Raw genomic sequence first — 12646 nt, forward strand, 5'->3', positions numbered from 1 at the left:
CATCCAATTATGTAAAAGAACATGTAAAATACAAATTGCCACAATAACTCACTACATTGTAGTGAGTACTGTTCATCCTTCAAATAATTTTTTTATTATTTATACTTCATTTACTCCTTCATTTACTATTACTTTTACATTTTAATACAAATTATTTTTATCCTTCATCATTTAAAACACCTCTATTTTATTTTTTTCTAACAAATATTTTGGAAATATTATTTATCCAATTTTTTCATATTTTGATTTGATTTTATATAATAATATATTACAAATTTAAAAAAATATATGGATATTATAAATTTATTGGTAGAAAGGAAATGTTTAAAAAAATAAAAAAATATTATTTAAATGATATAAAGAAAAAATAGATAAACTAATGTATAATATATTATAAAAATCAATATAAAAAATAAAATAAAAAAATTAATAATATATTTAAACGATAAGATAAATGATTTATGAATGCTCTTATAGAAAATTTTGAAAAAGACCGGAGGGAAATACTCTAATAATATTACCCAACACAAAATATGAACTATTTATCATTTGACAACTATGTTTTCCCTAAAAAAAGGTATTGCTCACTTTCTAATAGATTTTAAAAAATAATTTATAAGAACTGGTAAATCTGTTAAGTGGTCACCATCATTGAAGGTATTATAAAAAATTATAAGATAATAATGTGCATACGTTATATAGTCATTTTAATATAATTTTTCATTAAAAAATTAATTTTTTTATTTAAATTTTATATTTATTTTTTTTTCAAAATAATTATGTATTGCCAATCATTTCTCAAATTATAAATCGGGCTTTAACAGTTGAGGGGGATGTCAGTGAGAGAAACAGAGGCGTTGACATTTGAAAATGGCAGCGGAGAAAGCAAGCGTATGCGTAACAGGGGGAGGAGGCTTCGTTGCTTCGTGGCTCATCAACTTTCTCCTCTCTAAGAACTACTTCGTCCACGCAACCGTAAGGCGACCCGGTAATTTGGCTACCTTCTCTCCCTTTGTTTCTCTCTTTTCTCTATTCCATCACTCTTTGTGTACATTATCTGTTCCGTCCATCAATCTTACTCTGAAATCGCCCTTCTTTGCCTACCATAATCTTTTAAGGATGGTCATCCAATTTTTTTTTTTTTATTTAATAATTAAAAAAATATTTTTTAACGATGTTGTGAAATTTTTTTTAAATGTTTAATAGTATAAAAACAATTATGTATTATGTATAGAAATAAATAATAAATTATAATTATAATTTTTAAAAATTTTTCCACAAAATAAAATAAAAAATTTAATTTTTTCAAATTTAAAAAAAAAAAATAATATTAAAAAAATATATTCTAACTATATTTTATTTAATTTTTAATTTTTATCTTAACTTATCTCGTTTCATCTCATCTTTTCTACAAAAATAAACGAGATCATGTCTTTGACTCATGTCCACTATAATCATTTGCAGTTGGAATCAGGGACCAATTTTAGATAAGGGGCAACCCCAAAAATTTGAGTTTTTTCTTTTAAATAAATTTGTAACAAAAATTTCAAGGCCTTTTTTTATTATTGTATAAAAAATCTCCCCGTAAAAAATATTTAACTTGGCCACCTAAATTTAATCCTAGCATCATTCCTGATCGGAATAGATTACAACCTTTTGTTCTTTGAACAAAAAATTATATAATTTATGGTAAACAATATGAAAGTCATATGGACTCATTTTTAAGGACCATCAAAGCTGTAGAAATTAAAATCAAGTAAGGATCGATCTTCCATGGATATATGACCTTTTATACCATAATTTTCAATTACTAATTTATTTTTTGGAAATATATATCAAGCGAAAATTTAGAAGTTTCCTATATATATGAATTATACTTATTTTGCATCTAAAAATCAGTTTTTTGAGGGCTCTTTGATGAGATGAACTCTTTGGAAATACTGTGAATGCAGGAGATGCGAAGTATGCTCATTTGAGTGCATTTGAGAAGGCATCTGAAAACCTGAGACTATTTAAGGCAGACTTGCTGGATTACGACTCTATACGTTCAGCAGTTGAAGGGTGCGTAGGAGTATTCCATGTTGCCTGTCCAGTTCCTTCACCCGCGGAGACAATACTAAACCCCAGAGTGAGAATATTAAACCGAGTTATAACTGTGATTCTTCCCCTTCTAAAATATCAATGTTTTTGTATTAGTTAGTACAAAACTATTAAGAAATTACAACTATAATAATAATAATACAATTATATTATAAATATATATTAATGTAAAGGTAGAAGTGATTGAACCTGCTGTGAAGGGCACACAAAATGTACTCAAAGCAAGTGTTGAAGCAAAAGTTAAGCGATTTGTTTTTGTCTCCTCCATTGCTGCTGTGTTCATGAATCCAAGTTGGCCCAAGGATCAAGTTATGGACGAAACTTCTTGGTCTGATACGGAATACTGTAGAACCGCTAAGGTAAGTAATCTGAAAGTGCAAAGTTTAATTTGTTGAGCTTGGAGTTCTATTTTATTCATTATATATAGATTGTGTTCAAAAATCTTTCTCTAGAATGCTTTAATTATGTATTCCTACCAGAACTGGTACTGTCTCTCTAAAACAGAAGCAGAAAGTATGGCGCTGGAGCTTGCGAAAGGAAGTGAGATTCATGTTGTAAGCATATGCCCTACACTTGTCTTGGGGCCAATTTTGCAGTCTACAGTGAACACAAGTAGTTCATATTTCATGAGACTTCTGAAAGGTACTTACATCTTACACATATATATATACCTCTATGGTATGAATCCATTTTCTTAATCGTATGCATGTTATTTGATTATTTGACCGTGTGTCTCATTAGAGTACTCTATCAAAGTTAACTTCAATTCGTAATCAAATTTGGAGCTCAATTGGATAAAGCTGTCTTGTGATTAGAACATGTCACAACAATTTATTTTTTTCTTTTTATATATTAACAGATCGATTGCAATTCATGCTAATAATCAATGGATGAGTAACTTTAGTTGTTTTCCCCTAAACATTGTTTTCATCAAGTCGAAATGAATGTTGTACTTATTTCTGAAGTACTATTTGTATTTTGTCAATTTTTCATGAAGAAGGACTTGAATCGGTGGAAAACAGGCTTCTATGGATTGTAGACGTGCGTGATTTAGCTGAAGCACTAATCCTAGCTTTTGAGAAGCCTAAGGCTGAAGGAAGATACATCTGCATGTCACACATGATCAAGACAGAGAGTCTAGTGGACATGCTGAAGAGTAAATACCCCCATTATAACTATCCTAAGAAGTAAGCTTCTCTTTCAGCTATTTAGTTAACAGTCAACCAAGTTCTCTATATATGACATATTTGTTCATGGTTTTGCATTGTGGTCGCATTGGCAGCTTCACTGAAGTGCAGGAAGAACTAAGGCTGAGTTCAGATAAATTGCAAAGGTTAGGTTGGAGTTACAGGCCATCGAAGGACACTCTCATTGATGGTGTAGAGAGCTATCGTCAAGCTGGGCTTTTGGATTGAGAAGGGCAATCATACCTTACCATGTAGGGGTAGGTTTCATAAAGAGGACACTTATGCTTACTAGGCATTGTTGGATTCTGGATCAATGTTTTAAATTATGCTTCAGTGATTATTCGGGTTTAAGTATTGGAATAGAATATTTCACTATCAGCGCGTTTCAATGTACTATTTTGGGATTAGCTATATAATATATATATATATATATATATAAACTGATAATGAATAAAATAAATGCATTTATATATAAATGTGTATCATGTATGTATTTGTGTGTGTGTAAAATGATAATTAATAAAAGAATTACATGTACATGTAAGTGTATATCGTGTGTGTGTGTGGAATAATTGAATATTTATAAGATGAATGTAAGTTGAAAATACTAAAACAAAGATAGAGAATGAGAAGCCATATTTAAAGTTACAAAAATATTAAATGATATAAATCTTTTTTAGATTTTAAAATTACATGAATGTTATCTAGATTTGAAATTTACAAAAATGTCGTCTAAATACAAGAAAATTATAAAATTGTCATTAAAACAATTTGGAACAGAATGTAGTCCGAAATTGGCTGGAAGAGGCTGCAACAGGCCAAAATTTAGAATGAATTGGAATGAGAATGTATAGTGTACCGGGTACTACACCAGAACGAAGAATGGCCAAAACAAAGTATATATATTCCAGTCGGAACAGAACAAAACCTGAATTCAAAACTATGGTCTAGCCCCCTTTTGTTATTGCACATGACTGTTGTTGTAAAAGTTCTATTAGATCACATTTTGTCTCACTGTCATGATTATATGTAAGTAGTAAATGTTCGATTGTGGCGCATTTGATGTCCTTGGAAAAGAAAGTGAAAGTTTGGCTTTGCTCTTTTAGTTTCTGTTGCAGGCAATGCCTTGCAGAACTCAAATTGGCAAATAGCCAAAGAAATGTGTCATGGATAAGGACTATTTAATTTGATTTCGAACTGTCGTAGTATATGAATATCCTTGGTTGAACCGGCTGCTCTTTGAAGAAATCCTCCCAAATTCAATGCTTGTCTATTCTCATTAAAAATCAATTGAAGTAACGACAATAACATTTGTGATAAATAACAAGTTGAAATGAAATTGAGAGAGAACAACTTATATTTATGTGTGTCAAACTATACAATAAAAGGCTCTATTTGTAGGAGACAAAGAGACCAAAGAGACAATGAAAATACATTAAATCAACGATACTAATTGATTTACACCATAAACTAAATATGATAGAAAATAAGTCATATTACCGTACATATGCTATAATATTATGAATATATTTTATCATAAGTATGGTAATATTCTAACATCTCCTTCAAACTCATGATGATGATGAAGACGCCATCTTGAGTTTGGAAATAAAATTATGGAACGTAAAGATAGTTGCCTTGCTGAAAATTATGTTAGATGAAGTGGCAATCAATCATGAATAGCATTGCGATTGTCACAAAAGAGAGGGTACATGAAGGCTGAGGAGCACCTGTGTCTTTCAAAAGTCAACATAACCACAAAAATACATAAATCGTGTCAGCAAGTGCACGGTATTTTACTTCGGTGCTAGAAAGGGCGATAACAGATTGTTTCTTATTACAACATGAAACCAAGGAAGTCCCAAGTAAAAAATAGTAGTTAGTGGTGGAGTACTGATCAGTGGGATTCCCAACCTCATCTGCATCAGTGTAGGCACGCAATTCAAGGGATGGCAGGGAGGAGTGAAGATTATGAAACAATGTTCCGTTGACATAGCGCAATATACGAAGAACAACAATATAATGAGTAGAGCGAGGGGCGCTTATGAACTAGCTAACCAAGTGAACATCATGGTAGATATCCGATCGTGATACAACAAAATATATAAGATTGCCAACCAACGCTCTGTAGAGAGTGGGATCAAATAAAGGCCCACCATTAGTAACAAGGAGCTTGACATTTGTCTCAAGAGTAGCAATAGTACTGATCTTACTATCGGTCAGACCAACCTTAGAAAGAATATCAGAAGCATATTTACATGAGAAAGATAATAACCTTATGAACTAGAGGTAACTTCAAGGCCAACAAAATACTCCAGTTGGCCCAAGTTCTTTATCTCAAAGTTTTGGCTAAGAAAATGTTGAAGAGTGTGCATGCCTGCAATATCATCACCAGTGATAATCATGTCGTCCACGTATATCGAAACAAGAATAGTATTGATAGAAATTGTGCAGACAAACTACGTAGAATCATGTGCACTAGATATAAAACCTTATTGGGAGATCACATAGCTGAATTTGGCTAACCAAGCTCTAGGAGCTTGTATGAGACCATATAAGGCACGACAAAGCCAACAGACTTTATGTAGAGGGAGCTCATAACCTGGAGGAGGTTTCATATACACTTCTTCTTCAAGATCACCATTAAAAAATGTATTTTTTACAACCATATGGAACAAGGTCCATTGACAAACTGCAGCAACTACAAGCAAAGATCGAACTGAGTTAAGTCTAGCAACGGGAACAATGGTCTCTTCGTAATTAGTACCATACTCTTGGGTGAGGCCTTTTGCAACTAGATGACTTTTATATCATTCCATTTATCCATCTGCCCAAGTCTTGATTTTGTATACCCACTTGCATCCAACGACAAACTTATGAAGGGGCAAATCCACCAGATCACAAGTATATATAAGTTTTTGTAAGGACATCTAATTCTTCAGACGTGGCCTTTTGCCAATGATGATCAATTTGACACTTGCGATAAGTGTCAGGTTCATGAAGATTTGTAAGAGCAAAAAACAAAAAAAACAATAGTAATCTTGGAGATGAGTGAGAGGGGATCTTATCTGACTGGAACCATAAAGATAAAAAACTGGAAGGGACTAAGGGACAAGTGATGGATTCTTGGGCCTTCAGGTGCGGGGGGAGTAATTTGCGACCATAAAGGAGAATTGCTTCTTGGGTTTTCAATATTTACTGGTACTCAGTCTAATAATGCTGCAGAGTTTATGGGTTTGCTTCAAGGCCTGCGAATAGTGCGTTTATAGAGGCTCCAAAATGTAGAGATTGAGATGGATTCGATGTTGGTGATAGAGTGGTTAAGAAAGAAGAGATGTGGCCTCTGGTATGCTGAAATAAAAATAGAATAACAGAGAACTTTCTCTTTTGAATTTTCAGACTTTCTTATTATTGTTGTTCAATACAGTGTCCTATATATAGACTGAAGAGAACGACCTAGAACATTCAGGTAATATAACAAACACCTATCGTGCATCAGCGCACTACAGCTACCTACACCAGAGAAGCGGTTACAGAAGATTCCTTTATACAATACAAACAAAATCACAAAGGTTTATTTACAGATTTGTACTCAGAATCATTTTCAGCAATATGAGCTGAGCTGGAGGTGATCTCGAGTTGTTGCTGAGTTGCATGACATGGTGGAGCTGAGCTGGAGCTGACTGGTTTGTTACTGCTATTAGCCTCCCGCGAGTCCAACGTGGGAATCAGGGTGAGACTCGATCGTAGAAGAAGGAACCGAGTAGATACTAAGGGCTTTGTGAAGACATCTGCAACTTGATCCTTGGAGGAGATGAACGCAACATGCAGCGATTTTGAGGAAACCAGAGAGCGCACAAAATGAAAGTCAATTTCGATGTGCTTTGTGCGGGAATGCATGACAAGATGGACCGAGAGGTAGGTTGCCCCCAGGTTATCACACCATAAGGTTGGAGGTTTTATAAGAAAAACACCAAGTTCCTTGAGAAGAGATTGGAACTAGAGAAGTTCTGCTGTCGTGTTAGCCAACGCCTTGTATTCGGCTTCTGTAGTTGAACATGCAATAGTACTCTGCTTCTTGGATCCCCATGAAACCAGGTTGGGACCTAGAAAAATACAGAAGCCACCCGTTGAGCGCCGATCATCTGGGCAGCCTGCCCAGTCGGCATCAGTGAAGGCATGCAACGAGTAATCTGAGGATGGTTTAATGTGAAGGCCCAGATGTGCTGTGTGCTTAAGATATCGAAGGATCCTCTTTACAGCTTGCCAATGAGGAGTTTTAGGAGTGTGCATAAACTGGCACACTTTGTTGACTGCATAGGCAACATCCGGACGTGTGAGTGATAAGTATTGAAGGCTTCCCACCGTGCTGCGATAAAGGGTTGGGTCCTCAAAATCAGGACCATCTGCAAGTGTTAATTTAACTGAGGCAGACATAGGCGAAGTCACAGGTTTGGCAAGATCCATGTTTGTTTTCTTCAGAAGATCACAGATGTATTTGTTCTGGGAAAGATGAAGTCTAGAGGCAAGTGGTTGAATTTCAAGACCAAGAAAAAATTAAGTGGGCCGAGATCTTTGACAGGGAAGGTATGGTTGAGAGCTTGCAGAATATATGTGATGGCATTAGTGTCGGAACCAGTGAGGATTATATCATCTACATATACTAGAAAAAATAATGTGATTGAGGCATGATGATATATAAAAAGAGAAGAGTCAGACACTGAGGGGGTGAAACCAAGCTCCATTAGCCGATTGCTCAACTTGGAAAACCAAGCCCGTGGGGCTTGTTTTAATCCGTAGATAGCTTTGTTCAATTTGCACACATGATGAGGAAAGTTTGGATTTATGAAACCAGGGGGTTGAGCCATATAAACCTGTTCATGGAGATCCCCATGCAAGAAAGCATTGCTGATATCGAGCTGTCTGAGGGACCAATGTTCAGTAACTGCAATGGAGAGGATAGTCCGAATTGTTGTGGGTTTTACAACTGGACTGAAAGTCTCAAAATAGTCCACTCCAGCTTGTTGGTGGTAACCTTTTGCCACCAAGCGTGCTTTGTGGCGTTCGACAGTTCCATCCGAGAGACGCTTAGTCCTGAAAACCCATTTACAACCAACAAGATTAGTATTATCAGGAGCTGGAACAAGTGTCCAGGTATTGGTTTGAAGAAGAGCTTGGAATTCATTTGACATGGCTGTACGCCAGTCCTGGAACTTGACAGCTTCAGTGTAGCAAGTGGGTTCTTCAGGAATAATGGATATAGTGGTCAAATAACTTCGAGGTGGTGGCCAGAGTACCGTGCCATCATTATATTGACGAGATTTGAGAGAGTTTGTTTTAGAACGAGTAACAATGAAAGGCTCAGAGGATGAGGATATCTGTCGGATTGAGGAAGAAGGTTCGGCGGAAGAAGATAAGGTAGGCAATACTGGACTTGGGTCAGGTAAGGGGAGATGTAATGACTCAGAAGATGGTAGGGGACTAGTGGGCCGAGAAGGACCATTATTTTGTGAGCTGGAGTGAGGTGGTGGGCCCAAGATGGAAGGAAGAGTTGAAACTGGGGATGCGGACGTGGACTGAGATTTTGCAAAGGGAAAGTTGTTTTCATCAAATACTACATCACGCGAGATGTAGAGACGTTGAGTAGGAAGATGAAGACAACAATATCCTTTATGGGATTCACTGTACCCAATAAAAATACACTTAGTAGATCTGAGATCAAGTTTGTGACGATTGTACGCACGGAGATGAGGCCAACAAGTAGTGCCAAAGACTTTGAGAGAAGTGTAATCTGGTGGCTTGTGAAATAATTTTTCATAAGGAGAAATGTTGTGTAGAACTGAAGAAGGAAGTCGATTTATGAGAAAAACAGCTGTGTGAAAAGCATCAGCCCAATAGAGTTGTGGTAAGGAGGCATGGGCAAGGAGGGCAAGACCTGTTTCGACAATGTGTCGATGTTTCCTTTCCACTGCCCCATTTTGTTGATGCGTGTGTGGACAAGATATTCGATGTAAAATTCCTTGTGATTCAAGTAGATTGTGCAGGGGACGATATTCACCACCCCAATCACTTTGAAGAGAGATAATTTTGGAATTAAAAAGACGTTCAACATGTGTTTGAAATTTAATAAAAGTGGACATAACATCTGATTTTTGCACTAATGGGTACCACCAAGTGTACCGAGTGAAATCATCCAAAAAAGATACATGATATTTGAAACCTTCTCGTGAAAGAACAGGGGCAGGACCCCATACATCTGAGTAAACTAAGTGCAAGGGTTTAGTAGAATGACGATGAGAGAAATTAAAAGGTAATTGAGTGCTTTTTGCTGCACGACATGCTGAACAAATTGAAGATGGGGATTGAGTAAAAACTGGAAGATGATGAGCCGAGATTATCCGAGACACAAGCTGAAGAGACGGATGACCAAGACGCGAGTGCCACTGGGAAGGAGTTGTACGTTCACCAACAAAGGCCTGAGCTGGAGGAGTTGAAAGCTTGGAGAAGGAGTAGAGCCCATTATGCATGAGACCATGATGAAGTGGGGTTCCTGTTGTTGCATCCTTCACAAGAAAATGAGTACTGTGAAATTCAAAAACAACAGAATTATCAAGACAAAATTTCTGAACAGAAATTAAATTTTTGGTTATGGAAGGAACATGTAAAAGATTTTTAAGAAGGAAGGAGTGTGAAGAAGTGGAAAACATGGAGTCACCAATATTGGCAATCGGTAGCTCACTGCCATCACCAATTCGTATTTGTTCACTACCACCATATGGTCCTGAAGTGATGTTGAGGTTACCCAGATCTGAGGTAATGTGGTTTGTTGCTGCAGTGTCAGGATACCAAGACTGATCAGGAGATGGTAAAGAGCTGCTGTAGTTGGCAGTGATGGAATGAGGAGGGTCATTCTGGTATGCATGGTCGAAACGGTAGTAACACTTTATAGCACTATGTCCTACCTTGCCACAGACTTGACAAGTGGGTTTTGAGTGAGAGAGAGAGGGAGGCTGAGAGGAAGAAGACTGATTGGGATGAAAAGTTGGAGAAGGTGGAAAGGTACGACCTCGGCCACGACCACAATGATTACCACGGTAATTTCCTCGATAGGAACCACGGCCATGAAAGGGAGTAGAAGTGCTGATGTTGGCTGAGAGATGGGTAGTTGCAGGAAGATGATTGGTATGGGCCAAACGGCTTTCATGAGTAAGAAGCAAGCTATATAATTCTTCAGGAGCCATGGGCTCGGCTCTAGCTGTCACAGAAGCAACCAGAGGGTCATAGTCACTGCTAAGACCAGCAAGCAAGTAAGAGAGGAATTCTTCGAAAGATAATGGTGTGCCAGCAGCACCCATGGTATCAGATAAGTGTTTGAGTTTTCGGAAATACTCAGAGATAGAGCTAGCACCTTTTGAGATGGTAGCTAGCTGATATCGAAGTTGAATTACTCGAGAATGAGATTGAGATGTGAATAATTTGTTAGCAGACCAAACCTCCTGGGAGGTGGAATAACCAACAACTTGAGCTATAAGATTTTCTGAGAGTGAAGAGATGAGGGCACTGAGGATCATTTGATCAGTCTGAGTCCAGGTCTTGAAATCTGGGTTGATGGTGGTTTGATCTGAAAGAAAACGAGGAGGAGGGGAGGTTGAACCATCGACGAAGTGGAAAAGACACTGACCCCGAAGATAAGGTATCATCTGAGTACGCCAGAGAAGAAAGTTTTCATGGGTAAGTTTAACTGTGATTAGATGGGAAAGATTGGGAAGAGGAGGGGAAGAGGAAGGCGATTTTTGCTTAGGCATTTCTTCAGTCATGAGGTTAGACGTTAGTCTTTAGAGAGGCTCTTGATACCATGCTGAAATAAAAATAGAATAACAGAGAACTTTCTCTTTTGAATTTTCAGACTTTCTTATTATTGTTGTTCAATACAGTGTCCTATATATAGACTGAAGAGAAGGACCTAGAACATTCAGGTAATATAACAAACACCTATCGTGCATCAGCGCACTACAGCTACCTACACCAGAGAAGCGGTTACAGAAGATTCCTTTATACAATACAGACAAAATCACAAAGGTTTATTTACAGATTTGTACTCAGAATCATTTTCAGCAATATGAGCTGAGCTGGAGGTGATCTCGAGTTGTTGCTGAGTTGCATGACATGGTGGAGCTGAGCTGGAGCTGACTGGTTTGTTACTGCTATTATGGTACTTGGAGGATTATTGGGAGGAACTTCTTAATCTGTTGGATGGACTTTTCTTTCGCTATCGGCATATTTACAGGGAGTGTAATTCTCTAGCAGATGGTTTTGCTCGGCTGGGTGGTTCAGGGGTTTGTAAGGTGTGGAAGCATGTCTCTGAGCTCCCTAGCAGTCTTAGAGGTCTTTTTCGTTTGGATAAGGGGGGCTGTTTTTCTATTCGTTTGTAAGGGGTTGGTTCTGTAAAGGTTCTTCTAGGCGTTTTGTTTTGTGTTTGATAGGTTTCTCACGGTTTTCTCCTCAGCCTTTTTGAGGACGTTTATGAATAAAGAGGCCTGACCTCGTTTTTTTTTTTTGAAAAAAAAAAATGATGGCGCAGAAGGACCAAGAAACGTATCAACAATCTTAAGTAGCTAGACATGGAGTGTCTGTAGAGCCTGTATTACCTGCAACAGTATCAAATGATCACTCATATCCAAATCAATAGAATGTTTAGTGAAGACAAACAAATGGGTAGGAGAGATAAAGCAAAAAGGTGGTAGACTAGTGAAAAACTTGTACTCCCAAAAAACCACCCGACGAGAGAGCCGAAGACTTTTGGTGGTGAAATCATAATATTTGTATCATTTTTGTTCAATGCCATAACCAAGAAAGCAATGTAGCAGACAACGAAACTCTAATTTGATTCGTTCATGGGTAGGAAGAAGAACAAAAAAGGCTTAACCAATGACATGAAGAGAACTATAATAGGGAATGATACCCTAAATTAGGAGCTCATACGGAGTTTTGTTCCCAAAAATGCGGTAGAAATGAGAAGAAAGTGAACGGTGTCTAAAATATGACAACGTTTACGTTCTGCACAACCAATCTCGATCTGTCGATAAGTGTAAGGACACAATCGATAAAAAACAGTACCATTCTATTGTAAAAATATAATGACAGATTTCTCGTTATATTCCATGGTATTGTCTTAACGAAAAATCTTGATGGTACGAAAAAAATGAGTTTGTACCATGTTGTGAAAGTTTTGATAAACTTTCGAAAGTTCATATCGATGTCGTAATATATATCCATGTAAACAAGAATAATCGTCAATAAAAACAATAAAATAATGAGATCCCCTCAGGGGGAATAGGGGAGGGTCCCCATATATATGA

The 12646-nt window shown here is 36.9% G+C and overlaps 2 protein-coding genes across 3 annotated transcripts; one reads left to right on the plus strand and one right to left on the minus strand.

The window, feature by feature from the left end:
- Positions 1 to 843: 843 nt before the first annotated feature.
- On the plus strand, positions 844 to 3680 carry LOC109021090 (cinnamoyl-CoA reductase 2-like). 2 transcript variants are annotated; one of them, XM_019003637.2, is made up of 6 exons: positions 844 to 988; positions 1953 to 2128; positions 2274 to 2459; positions 2580 to 2742; positions 3098 to 3287; positions 3383 to 3680. In XM_019003637.2, exons 1-6 carry the CDS (start codon positions 871 to 873, stop codon positions 3513 to 3515), a joined length of 966 nt encoding a protein of 321 aa, XP_018859182.1. In that variant the 5' UTR covers positions 844 to 870; the 3' UTR covers positions 3516 to 3680. The 2 variants fall into 2 exon arrangements, with proteins under 2 accessions (XP_018859182.1, XP_018859183.1); XM_019003638.2 differs by having other exon boundaries at positions 3101 to 3287.
- Positions 3681 to 7286: 3606 nt separating this feature from the next.
- On the minus strand, positions 7287 to 7754 carry LOC109021092 (uncharacterized mitochondrial protein AtMg00810-like). The gene has a single exon (XM_019003640.2). It carries the CDS (start codon positions 7752 to 7754, stop codon positions 7287 to 7289), a length of 468 nt encoding a protein of 155 aa, XP_018859185.2.
- Between the last annotated feature and the right edge of the window lie 4892 nt (positions 7755 to 12646).

This window comes from Juglans regia, chromosome 11, assembly GCF_001411555.2.
Source record: "Juglans regia cultivar Chandler chromosome 11, Walnut 2.0, whole genome shotgun sequence".
Classification (NCBI taxonomy): domain Eukaryota; kingdom Viridiplantae; phylum Streptophyta; class Magnoliopsida; order Fagales; family Juglandaceae; genus Juglans; species Juglans regia.